The sequence below is a fragment of the Amia ocellicauda genome, chromosome 5, assembly GCF_036373705.1.
Source record: "Amia ocellicauda isolate fAmiCal2 chromosome 5, fAmiCal2.hap1, whole genome shotgun sequence".
Classification (NCBI taxonomy): Eukaryota; Metazoa; Chordata; class Actinopteri; order Amiiformes; family Amiidae; genus Amia; species Amia ocellicauda.
The window spans coordinates 3123826-3144111 of NC_089854.1; the positions used below are offsets into that span (position 1 = coordinate 3123826).

General features: G+C 40.7%; 2 protein-coding genes across 5 annotated transcripts in view; both read left to right on the plus strand.

Moving 5' to 3' along the window:
* The first annotated feature begins 105 nt into the window (after positions 1-105).
* On the plus strand, positions 106-7625 carry LOC136749210 (uncharacterized). The gene is made up of 6 exons (XM_066703255.1): positions 106-1096; positions 2043-2423; positions 3636-3717; positions 4278-4390; positions 5167-5204; positions 5903-7625. Exons 1-6 carry the CDS (start codon positions 1057-1059, stop codon positions 6062-6064), a joined length of 816 nt encoding a protein of 271 aa, XP_066559352.1. The 5' UTR covers positions 106-1056; the 3' UTR covers positions 6065-7625.
* A 5479-nt stretch (positions 7626-13104) lies between these two features.
* The window catches only part of tfeb (transcription factor EB), a 33885-nt gene continuing 26703 nt past the window's right edge, over positions 13105-20286 (plus strand). For 2 of the 4 annotated variants that reach the window (XM_066703257.1, XM_066703256.1), the window contains exon 1: positions 13105-13401. The gene's annotated coding sequence lies outside the window, so the exon portion shown is untranslated. The remainder of the gene's footprint in view (positions 13402-20286) is intronic. The other 2 variants (XM_066703260.1, XM_066703261.1) reach the window with 2 other exon arrangements.

Here is a 20286-nt window from a genome sequence, read left to right on the forward strand (position 1 = left end):
TCTTTTTATACTTCCAAGCGGCGGATCAAATAACAAATGTTCACCACCATGTTGACGATCTTGTCAGTGCCACCGTAATTGTTTTGTTTCTCGATGCTCTGTCCGTTCCCCCCCCCCAGAGCTTATATAGTCTTACAGCCTTATGTGAAATCTCAGTTTATTTAACAATTTCATTTTATGTGGAAAATTGCTGTCAAAGAGGTCCAGATGATTGTCCTTCAACCATGAATGGACTGAGAGATTAAGGGAATCCCTTGACTTGAAATGCTACTGGGTTTCCTGGTTTCTGCTCCAATCCGAGTGGTGTAATTATGACAGATTAACACGGCCATTAGGGAGTGCTTGAAGACACCCATAGACTCGATGGATTGGGGCTCACGAGGACCAAGCGGTAAAGACAGCGGTCTTAGTAGAACCTGTCAGGAGTTCTACAATACAGTAATTGTACAATTTGATTCTTCCATTAATTAATTAACATTCCATTTCTTGAACAGATCAACTTAATTACTCTGACTCTACAGCTGCATTACAGTTGCACATGAACGGCATTGAAATTCCCATATCTTCTATCTGACGGATTGGACAGTGGTTGGGTTTAGACCAACATACATCTGTGTTGTTTGTGCAATGAGCTGACAGCTTTTTGGTCAGGATCCAAACGGTAGCCTCACCAATACATATTTAATAAAACTGTGTTAACTATTTTCACTGTTTATATTAACTGAGGTGAGACTTTATGTAGATGATTAAATAGTTGCGTTTTTTACCATTATTAAAAAATCTAAACATTAAACTGGCCAAAGCATGTGCTACAGTTTTTTGACACAAGGATTTCACAATCTCCTGGAGAAAACCAAGTATGTCCATATGTCCAAACCAAATATTTTTATATACTGAACTCAAAAATATTCCAGAGAGTGTTGCTCTGTACAACATCCTCTTTTTGTCAGCCTATGATCGCTTTCACTTGTGTCTGAATATCAGGGAAGGAAGGGCCTGGCTCCTCTGATAACTTCTGTCCTGGCAGAGCAACAGACATCGTTGCAGCTTCTCAAGATGCATCTTGCCACTCTCTTATTCTTGCTCTATCCATCAGGTAAGAATTATAAACATATAGCTGCAGCTGAATTTGAAAATAACACCAGTGACGGTGGGGGCTCACTTAATGGTTTATTTCATCCCTGAAACTCTTGCAACTTCCCTGTAATTTATTACAAATTACAGTGTGTTGGTACAACCTTAACAAATGCGTGGTTTCATGTCAGTGTTAGATGTGTGTATGTCTGGTTCTGGTAAATATCTAATTTCATCAGAGAACATCAAGGAAACTTTAATCAGATTATACAAGAAATGTGAAATTAAAAAGCAATAACAGCATGGCACACTGATCTCACAAAAACAGCTCAGCTTCTCAGCCAAGGGAATTTCTTAGATGTTTGGACTGGACGTTTCCGTCACTTGTGTTGTGTTGATTCCTTGATAGAATTATGTTTTTAATGCAGTTCTATTAAACAGGGAGTTTACGTGAGTTTTGTTAATTGCATCCTAATTTTTACTGTGAATTCACTGCAATTACTGGTGCATTGATAAATAAACTAGTGGCATACTACAATGCCTTGTGATGGTCTAGTACAGGGCTTCCCAATCCTGGTCCTGCAGGACCCCCTACCCTGCTGGTTTTTGTTCCAACCGAGCTCTAAATTACTTAATTGAACCTTAATTGAAGTAGCAATCTGCTTAGATTTGACTTTTTAAATTGTGAAATAAAAGAGTTGGTTCTTTAATAAGTTCTTTAAACAACTTTATACTTAAATTAAAACCATACTCTTTAAAATAATTAAAAGGCTCTGATTTAGGAAATTATTAGTTCAATTAAGGGTTCAATTAAATAATTGAGAGTTCGGTTGGAACATTAGCCAGCAGGGCAGGGGCTCCTCCGGGACCAGGGCTGGGAATCACTGGTCTACTACAATTAGATCCCACTAGTCAATACCATGATTACCTGTGGAATATTTTATTTCTAAACAATCCTTCAATGCCAGTTCCAATACAGATGCTGGAACTGGAGAACTTCAACCCAGGATTGGCAGAGAGTGGCTACACGGTGGTGAGAGGCACTGCCGGCACAAACTGCCAGATCTTGTGCAAATGCAAACCGACAGGGCAGAGGAGGCCGGTCATCATTTGGTGCAAGAAGAACGGAGAAGAGCAGTGTGTGACCGTGCTGAGGACGGCCACCAACCTGCGATATGGACGGGTGTCCATGAAGGTCACACAGCACCGAAGCACAGTCGAAGCCTGGGTCAGCATCCAACCCCTCGAGGAGGGAGACGCGGGGGAGTATTGGTGTGGGTTCTGGGAACAGTACCCCGACGTAGAAATCATTGAGGTCAAAGTGAAGATCGGTCTCCAAGTTCGCGCAGGTAGTCCTCTCTCGCTCAGCTTTTTCCTTTCTGTCTTTCCTTATCCATTCTTCTCAATGAGCAACAACGTGTTGATTCCCTCTCGTTAACGGCTGCTGTGGAATTCGTTGGTTACGGTACAGAACACACTAGTACGGCACAGTGAAATCATCCCCAGGCATGGAGTGGTGCTGCCCGGCAAGCCGACGCAATAATGAGAGAAGGGAACATGGTGTGCCATTCTAAGGGAGGGGTGTTTGAGAGACAGATGGCAAGAATTTGGCACATCCTAAGTCATAATTCTTCAGGGGGACGAGTAGAGTTATTCTATTGTGTTTTTACCACAAGATCCACCCCACCCCCCACCTCACACACCCACACAGACGGCAGATTTGGGTGTGTCAGTGCCGGCAGACGGACTGACTCGCTGACAGGGCTGACGTGTGCTTGTTCTGAGGGATTAAAAAAAACACATTCCTCCAAATGAGAACATGACTCGCCCTCATCACCTAGTATCTTCACCTTTCCATTTACAAGGATGAATACAAAAATAAACATTTGATCCAAAAACATTTGATATGTGGGTTTGGGAATAAGATTGTGCCTGAAAGATTGCATTTGTGTCTGTGTATTAGTGTTTGTGTCTGTGTGTTTGTGTTTGTGTACTAGCATTAGCGTCTGTGTTTGTGTATTAGTATTTGCCTCTGAGTGTGTGTGTGTATTTGTATATTTGTGTTTGCATCTATGTCTGTCTATTAGAGTTTGCCTCTCTGTGTGTTTGTGTATAGCGTTTCTGTGTGTTTGTGTATTAGCATTAGCATCTCTGTGTGTTTGTGTATTAGGATTTGTGTCTGTGTGTGTTTGTGTATTAGGATTTGTGTCTGTGTGTGTTTGTGTATTAGGATTTGTGTCTGTGTGTGTTTGTGTATTAGGATTTGTGTCTTTGTGTGTTTGTGTCTGAGTGTGCTTGTGTACTAGTGTTTGCGTCTGTATGTGTGTTGTGTTTGTGTATTTGTGTTTGCATTTGTGTGTGTTTATGTGTGTGTGTCTTTAGAGGAAATTACTCATCATTTTCCATAGGCAAGCACAAAAAGCGTGCGGATCCTCTTTATTTCAACACAATCTCTACCACCACCATGATGTTGCAATTTCCAGCACAAGCAACGGGGGGCAGGAGGCTGCAGTGAGTCGCAGACCCCCGTAAATTAGTATTTCACCCCCTGTGCTCTACAGCTCCAGGGGCCGCAGGTCAGCTGGCCCCTTCGCCTGCCGCGAACTACTCCACTGAGATCGTCACAGCGTCTGAACACAACAGGTTAGTCCAACCACAAAAAACACAGAGGCCAGTAAGTGTAGAAGAAGTTGGATGCTAAACTAACGGTATTTGGTGAGAGGCTGCAAGTGGCATATTACAACTGTACAGCAACTAAGCTTTACACACAAAATCATTCATATGTTAGTAAATATTATAATTGTATTTATATGGTATATTAAGGTATATATTAAGGTATTTAAAACTAACAAACACGCATTACAATGATTCTCTTAAAGCCCAATTCAGTTGAGTATTTTGACTACAACAGAAATTCCTCAAAACTGTAATTAGTGTTCAGAAACTAAACATGACTGACGATGCAACAGCTGTTGAAAGATCAAAGGAAGTGTCTTTTCAGATCAAAAGCTTTACAATACGACAAAAAAGGCAGTCGTCTTATTTTGACTCTTCTTGAGTTTCGGGTGTCTTTCGAGTCATGAGGTGCCGATGAGTGGCGAGACCGTTGGACGGGAGGAAAAGGTTTTTGTGGTATTTCCTGTCAGCAGTTTCTTAAATCTATGGTCCCTCAGTGTGTTGTGTTGCTCTGTTGTCGTCTACAGAGGCGTCAACCTCTGGCACGTCCTCCCGGGGGTGCTGCTCGTAGTCACACTGACTCCCCTGGTTGTGGTGGGGGTTGTTGTCATCAGGAGGATGAGGAACGTGAGGAAAGTGGGTACGCTGATAACTTCACAATTGTGTTACTTGGCACATGTACCAATAGTAAACATAATCACAGGTTATTTAACAACTAGGCATACAAACCCAAATACAAACTATTGTACACAGCTTTCTCTGTCCTTCTCTCTCTGTCTCTCTCCGCATTTCTTTCCCTGTGTGTGTGTCTGTGTGAACAAGGTCACTGTCTATCTCTGTCCGTCTTTCTTTTTCTTTCGCTGTCTTTCTGTCCATATCTTTCATTCTCTCTGTCTGTCTTGTTTTCCTTTCTTTCTCTCTTTCTTTACCACAATTTCCTCCACACAGAAACTTTGTACAATATGCCTCTCTGTTGCTCCTTTTCTAAGTGTTATTTTGAAACACACTACAGTCGATTGTCAAACACTACTGCACTCTCACTCAAACACACAGATGTGTGAAGACATGTCCAATCGCCATCACCCGCGGCATCTGGCACATACATACACACATACAGGGCTAACACACTCAGATGCAAATACATGCCTGCAGTCTGTGGTTTCCTGTGCATCTCTTTGGTAATAGCCCCCGGCAGTAATCTGTCACTATGGGGATTGAAATAAATAAATTGTCTTACTGAGGTTTAATTGCAACAGTGGCCTGATATACAGTAAAGGGGATTATTTTGTAGCTGGATTGAACATTGTCAGTGTCTTGTAAATTGAGGTTCAGGATTAGATTGATCGAGTTCAGTCTTGATGAGCAATTCTTCTCATGGATGCTGTTGTTGTTTTGTTTTGGGTGCAAATTCATCAGGTGATGCCCAGCCCCAGGATATAGTCACGGTGTGTAAGGTATGTTTTATTCATTGGATAGACTGATATCTATCTCTTCCCAGTGCCTGTGCTCTCAAGTTTTTTTACTTTATTTTATTGCACACAATCTGTTTTCTTCTCAGTGTGTGTTTTGTACGCATTTTAAATTTGCAATTCAGCCCTGCAGTGCAGAAACCCTTTGGCACCCAATGTATCCTGTCAGTCACAGGTCGGGAGAAATTAACACCCTTAGCTTCCACTTTTTCAACCCACTCACCAACCTGCACAGTACATTTTATTGTAGCCAATTTATTTGACCGACTGTATTTAAATTTGAAAGCCAATCGGCTGTGCTAGGGTTCCCCACCTGCGAAACTGAACGCCCACCACAAATGGTAAGGCAAAGGTTGCGCAGTAATAGCTGTGATTAACTATCTCTTGCAGTATGCACACAGACATAAACATAATATTTTCCCTGATAACATCACAGTGTCTAATAATTCCCTGGCTCTAATAACATGCCAGGCCAGAGCTAGGGTTGAAAAAGAGCACTCTGGACCCCCCGAGGTATCATTTCTGTCCAAATAACAGCCTGATGCAATGCACAAGAGCCTCAGCTACACAAGAAATGCATTTTAAGTGCACACCTTCCCTCCTGAGTGATAATACAGCACACACTCCAGGTAGGGCAGGAAAGTTCTGTGTCATGACCTTCCTTATTCATGATTGCTTCACAGTCCCCCGGAGGAGGCGAGGATGGGACCACGGACATAATCTACGCAGTTCTGACACCTCGTCCTCGGGGTCTCTCTGAGGAGCCCAGATATGCCAACATCCAGCCCAGTCGGACCCCCGAACCCTCAGAATACTCGGTGGAATACTCGTCCATCGCGTTCTAGGCTGCTGGAGTGGACATTGACCAGAACCTCATTATTTAAGAACTGCCTGGGGGTACCTAGAAGCTTGTAGGAAAAAAGTGTGTCCCTCAAAACTGCGTTTAGATTATCTGAATCATCTGTGGTAATGGCTTTTCGGACTGATCCATCCCTCTTACCTTGCTAAGGCGGAGGCTGCAGCAGTTTGACAGTGTGCTTTATAAACAGCGCACTTCACAAACACGACTCCAGACACAATAATCATGTTTTCAGTAGAACAAGTGCACCGCAGCTGGCATGCTTCTCACAGGAGTCGTGCTTCTGATGAGGTGTCCTGCCTGCATCCAATGCTGTGCTGAAAGCGACCTCTTGTGGTGTTACACACACATTGCAGGTGATAAGAAGGCAATGCTGTAATCTACTAGCTTTATAGATAAGCATGCACTAGTATAAATAAAGTCAGAGCCAACGTTTGCACGATGAAGTCTCCTGCATTTGTTAGCAAGATGCACTGGGACAAACAGCCATGTTAGGATTGCTTGTTGACATTTGGACAGATTATTAAATTGACAGTTCTTGTGCCAAAGTTAAATATGTATTATTAACTTCTGTAGTTTATTTTGCTAAGTATCTAGATATTGTTCTGTACACGAGACATCTCTGGTGTTTCTTTTAACAGAGGGCAGCAGGTATGCATACAGTAGTAGTCAATTTCCTGCTATAAGGTTAAGTAATTCCCCTGCAGGTTATCAAGACCATTATCTTGGCTGCTATGCAAATTGTCTGAAGTGTTCGCCTTGCTGACTCACTAAGCAGTACATCAATAAACTCTGGTGACTTAAACTGTGTGTGGAAAGGGAATGCCGTGCAGTGAGCAAATATTTGAACAGGCCTTCCACTGTCTGCTGGTAAAGAAACACCTGACTGTCATGATGTCATGCTGTAGAAGGGGCTCTTCTGCCACCTGTCAGAAACGAGGGAGCGATTAAAAGCACAGCACTGCTCTCCTGTGAAGCAGCACACTGACGCAGGCATGTAATGACCATGAGAGGCATGAAAAAGACAACAAATGATTAGTGAGTCATGATCTGTAGCAGGATATTTATTATTATTATGAAATGCTAATCAGCTAATCATACATTTGATAGGATAACAATAACAATAATTATTATAATAATAATAAATTGTCCTAAAGCCCTGTAGTCTTGCATTTATTATTATTATTATTATTATTATTATTATTATTATTATTATTGGATGGACAAGATTCCTATTGTTACCAGCAAAACTTCAGCCAAGGGAATGGGCTTGATGGATATATGTAAATACAGTTTAACTTAATGAAGGACACCCATCTCTCCTTTAATTACACTGTTTGCTTAATTAAAGCAATTACATGGGATACACTTGTTCGCAAACATATAACCCAATTGACTGATTGAACTTTGCAGAACTTTGCACTTTAAATTGTGAGTTAAAAAAAGCACTTAATTCTTTTCACTATTTACTATTATACTTTAATACTATACTTTCACTACTATTCCTGTCCCTCTCTGTGTTCTGACATTAAACTGCTACAAAACAAATTAAAGGATTGCCAATGCATTTATTTAAAGAAGAATTCCAATACAGCACCTCTGTATATACAGTAGCCTAATGCTTCCCTATAGAGTAATGCTTCTCCAGAGCATCTACTACCAACAGACTACACAACCACTGTCTACCACTAGAGGAGTTTACACTGCCATTTCTGATCCGGATAAAATGTATCGGAACATTTGATCCGGATCAGTGGTGCTGCGTTTACACTGCCATTTCTGATCTGGATCAACATTCAGCCGCCACAGGGGTCCTCGCACAAGCACCAGCACGCAAGTCCAAACTTCATTATATGAATTTATTAAATTAGTCCTTTATAGCACGGCTATATAAAAACTGATGTTTTATCTCTTTGCGAATTATCCTAACAAGTCAAACCAACGCACTTGCGTATTTTATTTTAAGTTAAATTAAAATATGCTAACATAAAGTGACAAGCCATTTAGTGTTATTTTTAACAATATTTTATTTATAATACGGCAAGTAGATATATTATCTGCGCCACTTGTGCAGGTTTGCTGCCTGCCTTTAAACAACCGCAGACGCACTAGCTTGTAAGTACAAAATAAATGATATGTATATATTAAATGAGTCTTTTTGAACACAGGGTGGTATCGAAAACTTCAGTGCATGCCGGAACTTGAGCCGGTTGCACGTTTACACTGGCAGGATCAAATGCATTTGCAGCGCATTTACACTGCCATTTCTGATCCGGATCAAATGCTACCGATGCGGATCAGAAATGGCAGTGTAAATGCGCCTAGTGAATGTAATGGGCGAGAACAGGGCTTTGTCGCTATTACTAGGTGATTAGTAGCGATTGATTTCAGGATCATAAATGGCGGTGTAAATGCTCAGCGATTGGATCAAATGCTCCTCTCAGGGAGATGGTACAGATCCGGATCAAATGCATCGGTAGCATTTGATCCTGGCAGTGTAAACGCTCAACCGGCTCAAGTTGCTGATAAGAGCACACTTCCCTTTTACAAGTTGCCTCAGACAGACACAGGCGAGTACAGGTGAGAGGCAGCCATCTTGTTGTTTTCCTAGTTTCAGACCAGTCTTAGCATTGCTCATTTTGTTGTCCTGAAATATTTGTACCTCAATGCCAGGAGCATAAGGAACAAGACATTATACCTAGAAGCCACAGTGCTGGTGTGTGACTATGATGTTGTAGGAGTGACGGAAACATGGCTTACAAAAAATGATGGGGATGAATACAAGTTGAAAGGATACACACAGTTTAGGAGAGACAGAGAAAATCAAGGTGGTGGGGTAGCATTATATGTCAACAATGATATTGAGGCAGAAGAACTCGAATTAGGTCCTAGAAACGAAACAGAATCTTTCTGGGTTCAACTTCTGAATAAAAGATCTGGAGGATTAGTGGTAGGGGTGTGTTACAGACCACCGAACTCAGATATTCAGAAAGATGCTGCATTGTACAGTATAATCAGGACTGCATGTAGCAAGGATGTGGCTGTTATAATGGGGGATTTCAATTTCCCAAACATAGACTGGGAAAGCCCAGTCGGGACTACAGAAGCAGAAATAGAAATGGTTGAGATGGTAAATGACTGCTTTCTAACTAAATTTGTCAGGGAACCAACCAGAGAGAGCGCATGTATTGACTTGATCTTTTCATATGACCAAGATAGAGTCAGGGGGACAGTAGTTAGAGAACCAATGGCAAATTGTGATCACAATATGGTTAGCTTTGAGGCATTCTTTCAAAAAACAAGGTCCAAGTCTAAAACCATGGTCTACAATTTTAGAAAAGCAAACCTTGAAGGCATGAGGCGGCAGAAGAGGTAGACTGGAGCACACTGGATACAGATTCAGTTGAAAATGGATGGTTATATTTTAAGAATATACTACTTTGTACCAAAACTTAGCAAATTGAGGACCAAAAAACAATGGCCAAAATGGTTTAATAGAGGTATGCAAAAAAATATCAAGAGGAAGAAAATGTTGTATAGCACATACAAAAGGGATGGAGACGATACAAAATACATAGAATATGTTGAGCTGCAAAGAGATCTTAAGAAAGGGATCAGGAAAGCAAAGAGGGAAATAGAAAGAAAAATAGCTCTTGGAGCTAAAACTAATGCAAAGAGCTTTTTTCAATATTACAACAGCAAGAGGACAATAAAGGAGGAAGTGAAACAGATAAAGCGCAAAAATGGAGGTATCTTGGAAAACTAACAAGATGTAGCAAATGTTCTAAATGAGTATTTCACAGAGGTTTTTACAAAAGAAAAAACAGATGACATGTCACAGGTTGACAATCAGTCCAGTCAAACCCTAAGAGAGATCAGGATAAATGAGGAGGAGGTACTACAGGGACTAGCAGAATTAAAAACCAACAAATCACCTGGGCCAGATGGGATATTTCCAACTAATTTCCAAATATTCCAAATGGACTCAGATAATATTCAGTTGTGGGCCGACACCTGCAGATGAAATTCAATGTGGACAAGTGCAAGGTATTACATGCAGGTAACAAAAATGTCCACTATAATTACACTATGGGAGGAATAGAACTGGATGAAGTATCGGATGAGAAAGACCTAGGAGTCTATGTGGACTCCTCACTTTCTCCATCCAAGCATGTGGGGAAGCAATAAAAAAGGCAAACGCAGTGTTAGGGTATATTGTCAAAAGTGTAGAATTGAGAACAAGGGCAGTGATGTTCAGACTGTACAATGCACTAGTTAGAGCTCATCTGGATACTGTGGACAGTTCTGGGCTCCACACTTCAAGAAAGATATCGCTGCTCTAGAGGCAGTTCAGAGGAGAGCAACCAGACTTATTCCAGGTCTGAAGGGAAAGTCCTACTGAGAGACTGAGGAACTGAACCTTTTCACCCTGGAACAGAGGAGACTACGTGGGGACTTGATCCAAGTCTTCAAAATCATGAAAGGCATTGACCACATCAAACCAGAGGAGCTTTTCCAGATCAGCAGGGACACACGCACCCGGGGACACAAATGGAAATTGGGCTTCAAGGCATTCAAGACAGAAAACAGGAGACACTTCTTCACACAGAGAGGCGTCACAATCTGAACAAACTCCCCAGCGATGCGGCTGAAGAGACAATTTGGGAACATTCAAAAACAGACTGGATAGGATCCTTGATCACTTAGTTATTAATGGACACCAAACGAGCACGATGGGGCGAATGGCCTCCTCTCGGTTGTAAACTTTCTTATGTTCTTATGTACTGCTTATAAATAAAATAATGTTAAAACTAACACTAAATGGCTTGTTATTTTATGTTAGCAAAAATATAGAATTGTATTTTAATTTTCAATGCTTCAGTTGTCAAAAAATATACAAGTGCATTGGTTTTACTTGTTATAATAATTTGAAATGAGATATAGAAAGTTTTCGATACAGCTCTGTGTTCTAAAAGACTAATTTAATATATACATATAATTAATGTTGTACTTGCAAGCTAGTGCGTCTGCGGTTGTTTAAACCAGTGGCACAGATAACAGATCTACGTCACGTAGTATAAATAAAATATTGTTAAAATTAACACTAAATGGCTTGTTACTTTATGTTAGCATATTTTAATTTAAAATGCTTTGGCTGTTAAAAATAACTTATTTTATGTTAGATAAAATACGCACGTGCGTTGGTTTTACTTGTTAGAATAATTTTCCAAGAGATAAAACGTCAGTTTTTTATATAGCCGCGCTATAAAGGACTAATTTAATAAATGCATATAATGAAATTTGGACTTGCGTGCTGGTGCGCGTGCGAGGACCCCTGTGGCAGCTGAAAGTTGATCCGGATCAAATGGCAGTGTAAACGCACTTACTGTACTGTGTGGAGGAGGAGGTCTGAGAGCGTGTATCCGCCAAGCAGAAGCCGGTACACACACGCACACACACACACAGACCAGTGGTGTGGAGGTATAATATATGGGCCAAAGGTAAGCCTGGGACACTATCGTCTCCTAGGACACTTTTTGTGTTCCCTACAACACTTTTTCTCTCTATGATATTACTTGGTTGCCAATGGCATTTTATGGTCATGCATGACACATTTTGGGATTTTTTTTTTGTCATTTTAGTCCAGTATGGCATTATTTCTTACAGAATATATTTTTTGGTCTTGCATGATACTTTCTCGCTCCTGTTTGGCGTTTTTTGGATGCATATTACATAAGACACTCGTAAGCACTGAGTGGTAATCTTTGCTGCTGTATTTTTTTCGTCAGGTTTGACTCTTTTTGGTCATGCATGACATTTTTAGGCCTTTATTTTTATATTAAAAGGGTTATGATATGAAAACAGCTTTATTAGTCTTGGGGGCTATTTCTGCTGTATGATCAGTTCAGCTGTTGAAGGAAAACTCATTAACTAACCTACTTACCGTCACATACTACCACTAAATTCTACTACTACTAACACTGACCATTTATCACCGAGAGTAAACTGCATAATACTATATCAATAATACATTAAACAAAACATACTGTCACATGCAGTTTAAGTATCTCGAGATACTTTACATTCTTTTTTATTTTTAGTATATGCTATAAGGTGATTTTTACATTTTATTTGACTAACTACAGTACTGTGCACACGTTTTAGGCAGGTGTGATAAAATGCTGATAAAATCCATGTGTCTACTTAGCCAGTGAGTAAGATTGGCGATGTGGCCTCGTTTTGTTTCTGAGACTCCAGTTTCAGCAGATTTCCCTCAGTGGCCTGGGGGTAAACATACAGTATTTAAAAGCATTATCTCAGTGATTGCTCTGAAGCTCTGCAGGGGGCGCACCTTTTTCTGATGAACAACAGTCGATGGGGTTTGGGAAACACAGTAAAACATGGTGTCAGTGTCAACACAGGGAAACAGGATGTCAGCAGCTGTGTGAGAAAGATACCCCTCTTTCACGAAGGGAAACCATGTTCAGCACTGAGTTTTATACTGTTGTATGGTACGCATGAGTCACTGGAGTACTTCACACCCCCCAAAAAAAATAATGCAATTACAATATCAAAAAGGGGAAATATTACTATTAGTAAGGCAAGATAACATTTTTTGAAACATTATTAAAATGGAGAACCATCATATTTTCAATCAATATGATATCTCACTATTCATTTTATGCAATGATTAGTCTTTATATGTAGACCAATGTCTCTATTAATCACAGTCTTAATAAAGACTCAAAATGGCCTTGCACTGTACTAATTTAATAAGATGCATACGAACAACTTTGTGTTAAAGAAGTTGATTAAAATGCATGTTCTGGCAGCTTTGCAATCGTGTCTGTTTCACCGTTTCATCAGAAATGACATTATTTGCATATTTGTGTTGGTTTCGATTTATTTCCAAGCCAAGCAATCCGTACAATAGCAGCCGCAAACAACGAGCTCTTCACCAGGGAGCAAAACTACAGCTCCCACAATGCACCGCTCGCACTGTCATTGGCTCCTGCTGTCACAAGAGAGTACAGGTGACTAGAGCACAGCAAGACAGGCGGAGAGATTGTACACACTGTAATCATATCACGGAGAGCTAAAAAAGAGAGAAAAACATCCAATTCCTCCGCCGGGGAAGGAATCCGCTACAGTCTTGACTTGATACAAAACCGACTGCGGAAGGTCATCAGAGCTGTCATTACCGGACGAGGAGGAAACAATAAAACATCTCCAGCACAAATAGCAACACTGTGGCAAGTGCCCCGAGCCCGGCTGCAGTTTGACGAACTTGAGACTAACTGTGTACTTTCTGACCTTCACCGGGTAAGTGCTTCAGATCTGCCCTGTCTCTCGACACAGAGGTCCCGTCAAGGTCTGCTCTGCCAGGGCTGTGAGCGGCTGTTTCTGTGTGCGTGTGCGTGTACTGCTAATTAATATCTGCGACAGGGAAACTTAATTGTATTATAGCAATCGAGCAGAAAAGAGGCGTGCACTGGGACATATATGGAGTTTCAGTATGTTTAATTAGCTCAGATCTTACTTAGGGCTTGCCTTTTTTTACACTGTCATATGCGTATGATCATTAAAAAAGCAAATGCACAGCCTGCATGCATACACACATACGTCATTGACGCATAATCAAGGTAGTTCAGATATCTAAAATGTGCTCCTCTTAAAGGGGTGGCACAACAGTTTTCATGTCAAATTGTAAACGTTGCAGGCGGTGTAATTAGCTCGGATCTTTTTCGGTGTACGGGGAAGTCATAATTTCATATGTGTGTGTGTGATATATACAGATATAGTTGTGGGGGGTGAAAGTTGAAAGCTGCTCTGCTCCTGCGCTTGTTACGACACAAACGGAGCCGGGAGAGTCCCGCACCTCACCGCCCCGCACCGCACCGCCCCGCACCGCATCGTCCCGCACCGCACCGTCCCGCACCTCACCGCCCCGCACAGCCCCGCACAGCCCCGCACCGCTGCGCACACGGGCGCGGGGTATTTATAACCGGGCACAAGATGGCTCCAGAAAAGTTAGCTCCCACTTATTTCCACGGGCTCGTCGCACAGCTGGACAGACCAGGCAGAACCGCCGCCTGACAATATGAGCTCTTGATCGAGCAATATCCGCCCAGCGACCTCCGCTCGGTACAGTCTGTCAGCGTGACTGGCACTGCCCTGCCCGCCCGGGGGGCATCGCTCCTCTGGATACCAGCCGAGAGTCTCTTCAGCAGGCATGAAATGATAACCCGGATGTGATATTGCATGCTTCTGAGGTGTGTTTGAGAAATGACTATTATAATAAACATAATCATAACTTTATTTATATATGTATCTATTTTGTGGACTTCAGGTAACTTCAGTATTGCTACTATAAACAACACATTCAATTTACATGACCACAATTTCAGAGTAGAGTGTATATATATATACACATACATAAAGTTCAAAGGTCGGGAGTTTTGTCGATTAGTTAAATACCTTGGTATTTGGTAACACGCAATTACGCAACTGTGAAGGTTACTCTGTAGACTATTATTAGCCACACCATCTTTCTTCAGGATAATGTAACTTCCTGAAAGCGTTGTTTCTCAATCCTTAGTTTTATGTGTCATTTTATATAAAAGTATACATCTGTTTTTATTCAAACGTTTTATGGAACACCTTCATTTTATTTTTTCCCAGATGCTTTTAATCTTCACTGTCATAACAGCTTTCAGATCTCCAGTTGGTTTATTCGGAATAAACCTAAAATTAGGAGGTGACAGAAAGCAGACAGAAATCAAAACTTTAGCTAAAAGATGTCATATATGTCTTACAGGAAGGCAGAGCCCTAGTGTTTGAGGGATTGTGCCCTTAGTTTGTGTGTTTACTAAGAGACTGCATTGGGAATCAGAGTTAAACAGGGCCAGTGTTTGTGTAGCCTGCCAGTCACCCTAGATATGTGTATTTAATCAATACAGAGTGATCAATAAAAGAAGATACTTGCATTCAGCTTTTATTAAGAATGCTTTTTCCAGTATTTTAGTTTATAACCACTGGTGTTTTCAGTAAGTTTTAGTGATGTCATATATTCTGTATTGTATGAATTGCATTTAATTTTCACTTTTTACATGTGGAGGCTACTATATATATATATATATATATATATATATATATATATATATATATATATATATATTTATTGGCAGACTTACAAAACATAAGAGCAATACAAAGTGCAAAAATACAGTTCAGTACAAGGCATCAAACATTACAAATTCCAATTTACACAAGTGAATACAATGAATGAGGTCTTACAACCTGGACAGTAAAAGCTGTGTGCAGACAAGAAGTTCGGTCACAGTCAAGGGCTACTGGAAAGGGAGTATAGGGGAAATCAAAATAATACAGTACAAGTAACGCAAAAAGCATGTTAAAACATAAAGTGCTATCCTACCGGAGAGTAAAGGACTAAAATTGCAAGTACTGTCTTAAAAGATGTGTTTTGAGTAAGCGCCGGAAGGATTTCAAAGACTCTGCTGTGTTGACTTCATATATATATATACATAGACCTCTATATAAAAATGTCTATGTATCTCTCAAGCCTATATATACCCTAGACAGACACATTCATTTAGTTTTAGTTTAACATTTTTTAACATGTTTTTAGTTGTATTACAGTTTAACAAAATAACTCAAACAAGTACACAATAAACAGTGAGCTATGCGCCACAACCTTGCCTTCCAATCCTATTGATGGCAGTGAAGGTAACTATTACCTAACAGAGGCAACACGTTGTTTTGAATATAAATATGACAAAGAATAGCGAATTGCCTCCATAACAATGACTGTCATTTTCGGCTCCCATCCTAGCCCAGATGCACAATCTACAAGCACCACAATTACAATAGTATGTGTATATATGTATCGCTGTCCTTCTCTCTGTGTGTGTACTGTGCTAAGAGAGATGTGATATGGGTAAAAACACGTACATGAGGTAAAATTACATCTATAGCCTAGATATGTATGCACCAATGTATTCATTTTAAATAATATTATTTTATGTTAAAATGTTGTTAAGACAGCATATCCACCTGGTGCTGCACACATCTACAGCGTCCAAATAGTTCAGTGGGATACTCAGTGACACTAGGGAACTCATAAATGTGATTTTTAAGTAAAGAAACATATGTATTTGTTGGATGTATTTATTTTACTAATTTTTTAATTTAGATTCTTAAAATAGTCACTGGCAGGTTCTGTACATAGATGGCCGTGCAATTTCGCACAGAAACCCGGCTGGTTGGGAACCTATATGAGCCCCTCGTTATAGTGCTGGTGTTGTGGTCCGAGAAACACAAAGAATACCAGAAAATAAACTCACAATACTGTACAACCAACCTTCTCTCGCAGGTCTCAGAAATGATCATCAGGCTGCAATATAGAAACACAGAGCGAAATAGGAGGCTGAGGATATAGTGCAACCGTGCATTTGTAAATTGCACAATACTGCTTTACAGATCAGAACGCGTCGTATATTTAGGGCAAGCTGTGAAACTAACACATTGCACACGCCTCCTACACTACAAGTCACAGCAATCTATGTACTGTACATTACAACAGTAATGAGGTTAAACAATAATTAGGTTTATTTACTACTTTACTACAAAAAAAGGGAGCCAAACCCTCCACCGCAATATATCCAAATCTGTGGTGTATCGAGGGGGTGCTGTTTATGTCTGTGATTTTTACTGTACAACAGAGTGAGAGTTCATTCCGCCATCTTGGGTGATAAAACCATGAACTTGAAAGTCCTGTAGTTTACATTAAGATGCAGTTGCACACAACATTTTGGGGATTTATTTAGCGTAATACAATAAAAAGTGATTTGAAAGCTCCAACAACTTACTATTACGTTACTTATTAACCCCTGTATTGTTATTTGTTCTATTTAGCTGCCAAAGGCGAAAAACAAGACTACCATATAGACAGATATAGTCAATTGTATCTCTGTTTATACCTCTCAGTGAAAATGGAGTTGTCAGCAAATCAATACTACTACTAATAATTATGATACATTTTGATTGATTTATTGCAGCGTGACTGCAACTTGTTAAAAAAACAACCAGTTCATACATCAGAGTACAGTTTGTGTGAAGTGGTTTTAACCAGAGTTATCTCAGGTCATGTGTACAGTATTTGTTAGCACACCACCACCCCCACAGTTCCGACTACAGCTCATTATGTCTGTCTGTCTGCCTTGTATCACAGAGATCAGCACTCTGGAGCCGCAAAGAAATCAGGCCTGCTCGGGGGTTATCTGCAGAGTCGCCCAGGATTGCAGTCGAGCAGAGTTTTTATCATTTATTTTCACGACTGAATCTGGTGTCATAACTGTCACTGAGGTTTTTTTTTGTTTTGTTCCTCCTTCTCGGCAGTCATGCAGTGGCACAGGAATGCAAACGTGGAGGTGCTCAGAGAGTCAGGGTGCTGACTCATCTCCTCACCTCCATATCAGCCACAGTTGAGAGGAGACAATTCACTGAGAAGACAAAGGGACATATTCCCACATCCCATCCACATCTCAAAAGAATAGTCATAAAAACTCACTGTATCTCCTTGTCGCGATAGCATACAACAGTAACACTGCAGTGTGTAGTAGGGTGCAGTTGTTTCAGTGTTTTTTTTTTTTTTTTTTTAATCTTGTAGGAAACTATAATTGCTGTTGATTGAACCCTTTATTCAGAAAGTCTAATAAGACTGGAAAAATAGTATTTCTGCTTGTTGTACAAGTGCATCTCCTGAGAAAGCTCTAGTATGGCGATATGGATCGTTATTTTATTATATTTTATCTGTGCAATGGAAAAACAGACCTGAATTTTGCCTTGATATTGTATGTACTAATGACCCGACAAACCAGTTGATGAATATTGGTGATACATTGGCCCTCCAAGGGGACTTTTGAGAGCCATTGTATATATGATGATCTACACATATACTTCAGAGGAAACCCCCGAAGCCTTCAGCCCATGTGCGTCACTGGCAGGTTCAACAGTTGCTGTGTCTTAAATCGCTGATTAAATCACAGATTGCGTAATAAGTCATGCAATGTATTTAGTTTGTATCTAATCCATCTCCGGTATTGTTCATAAATAGGGAATGTCAAAAAGTCTGTCAGCAACCTTCATTTGTGTCAAAGATCCAGATTAAATCTTAATTTTGAGCACAAATCCAGTTTGTCACAACAGATCTCTGTAACCCAGTCACTTGTTGGCGTCTCCCCAATAGAAAGAGCCCTGCTCTAGAACAATATCTGGTTCGGGAACCAGCAATCAAGGTGGGTCGATTTTCCCCACGTCATCCGGGTTATAGTCTGCTTGTTCTGAACATCACAGCGTTGGAACTTATTGAATTTAGCTTCTTCACTGATCCCGCTAATCTCCTGAACATTTCCTCCCCTGCGCCACTCAGCTTACGAGCGAGGAGAAGAGGTGACGCTGCACAAACGCCGGGAGAGAAGTGAGGCGTGAAAGCCAACAGCTGGACTTTAAGGCTTGGCAAAATGACTCATTATTAAAAAAAGTACTTACTTCATGACTACAAAGTAAAACAGTGTTTCCATTCCTTCATCCACCACCAGCAGAGACTTATTCTGGTGCCTCGAAATCTTATCAAAAGCAATTAACCCATTACCTGTGACGTTAATCAAGCTGCACTGCCTATCCAAACTAGTCTGCATTTTAGTTGATTTTATAAGTAAATATAAAGTATTTGGGCATCTTGTTCTGAAAGTGCCGCATGAATATGCTTTCATTGCCTTGAAAAGGCACAGAAAATACTCCAGACTTTTCCCTTTGTGTTGGGTTTGCTATAGACAGATCATTTAAATTACAAAAACACACAGCTGTCGGGCTGTCCTGTTAGATAAAGACACAATTATGACTTATCTTTTGGCTGACCACAAATGTTTTATGATTATAAGCTGCATTAGTATTTGGGAGGAGCTGTTTTAATGCCGCTTTGGATCCGGGAACACAGTGCACTTTGTGAAAGCACACGCCGAAGACCACACACAAGATGACAAACGAATACAAAATAGATAATTTTGAAAAGATGAGTATGAAGGTTTGTTAAGCAGGGAGTTGAGGCCTCTCTCTTGAATGAAGAAAGTTCACCAGAAATCACACGTGCCATAAGCGTGCCCGATGTTACACACACACACACACACACACCACCTGGTTCACACCATCTCTCACGGCACGGTACGCATGTTCAGTAACACAGTTGGACAGCCATGATTAATACGAGACAGCAGTGTGGCGTGTTTGTTTTTGTTTTTTCTCACGGGGACCACTGTGAGGTTGCCAGGTTCATTAGGCTCGTTTATCAGCTGGCGAATTGCGCAGTCCCATTTATCTGAGTAAACAGAGGTGTTTGGCAGGACCATCGTTAAGTGTAGCGGGGCCTGAATTGGCAGCTGCTGCCCGGGCCTTCAGACCGTGGCTGACATCTCAGAGCAGGTATTGGGGGGACAGGGAATAACAGAATAACAGGGGGATTGCAGAACGACAGTGTTCCCCGTCTCAGAGGGGTGTTTGTGCCAAGTAGGGCGTCACACCAGGATGCTTTTAGTTTGTGTATGATTGTTTCTGCAGAACTGATCTATGAGTTAACAGCTGAGCGGGATTGCGGTTCTTCACTAGAGTCATTAGACCATTCACACTCATATATACATAATTTCTTACTATTGTTAGGCTAGTGTCTTTGTCCAAAGCAACTTATATTGTGCTAGAAAACACATTGCATGTTATATAGTGGCATAGCAAGAAATGTAGAATAAAATGTTAAATTCTATGTGTTTCAGAGGGGGGATATAGTCTGGTAGCTGTTCTGGTCATTAAGTTAATTTGTGACAGCGTTGTTTGTTTGTTTGTCTCTCAGTTGGCCTTTACAGGACACATGATGCAGTTTCCTCATTTTGTCCGGCACTATGCTTTCCTGTGACTTCCCCTTTCACCGTGAACTTGCCTGCTTGTTGCCCCTGCCATTCTCTATGACAGGTTATGCCATTGCTATACCTCTTGTGCCCGTACGTTGAAGCGCAATGCACAGAAAAATAGGCACTCACTTCAAGAAAAATAACGACAACTTCATCTTGGATAAAACTCAGTAAGCAACATGAAAAAGCTGTAAATCCTATATGGCCAAATTCTGCAAGACAGTGTTTA

Bases quoted from the DNA above. Each gene is read 5' to 3' on its own strand.
- LOC136749210 (XM_066703255.1), top strand. From the start codon at position 1,057: ATGCATCTTGCCACTCTCTTATTCTTGCTCTATCCATCAG. The intron at 3,718-4,277 runs GTTAGTCCAACC...TGTCGTCTACAG, and splicing joins ACAGCGTCTGAACACAACAG to AGGCGTCAACCTCTGGCACG. The intron at 5,205-5,902 runs GTATGTTTTATT...ATTGCTTCACAG, and splicing joins ATATAGTCACGGTGTGTAAG to TCCCCCGGAGGAGGCGAGGA.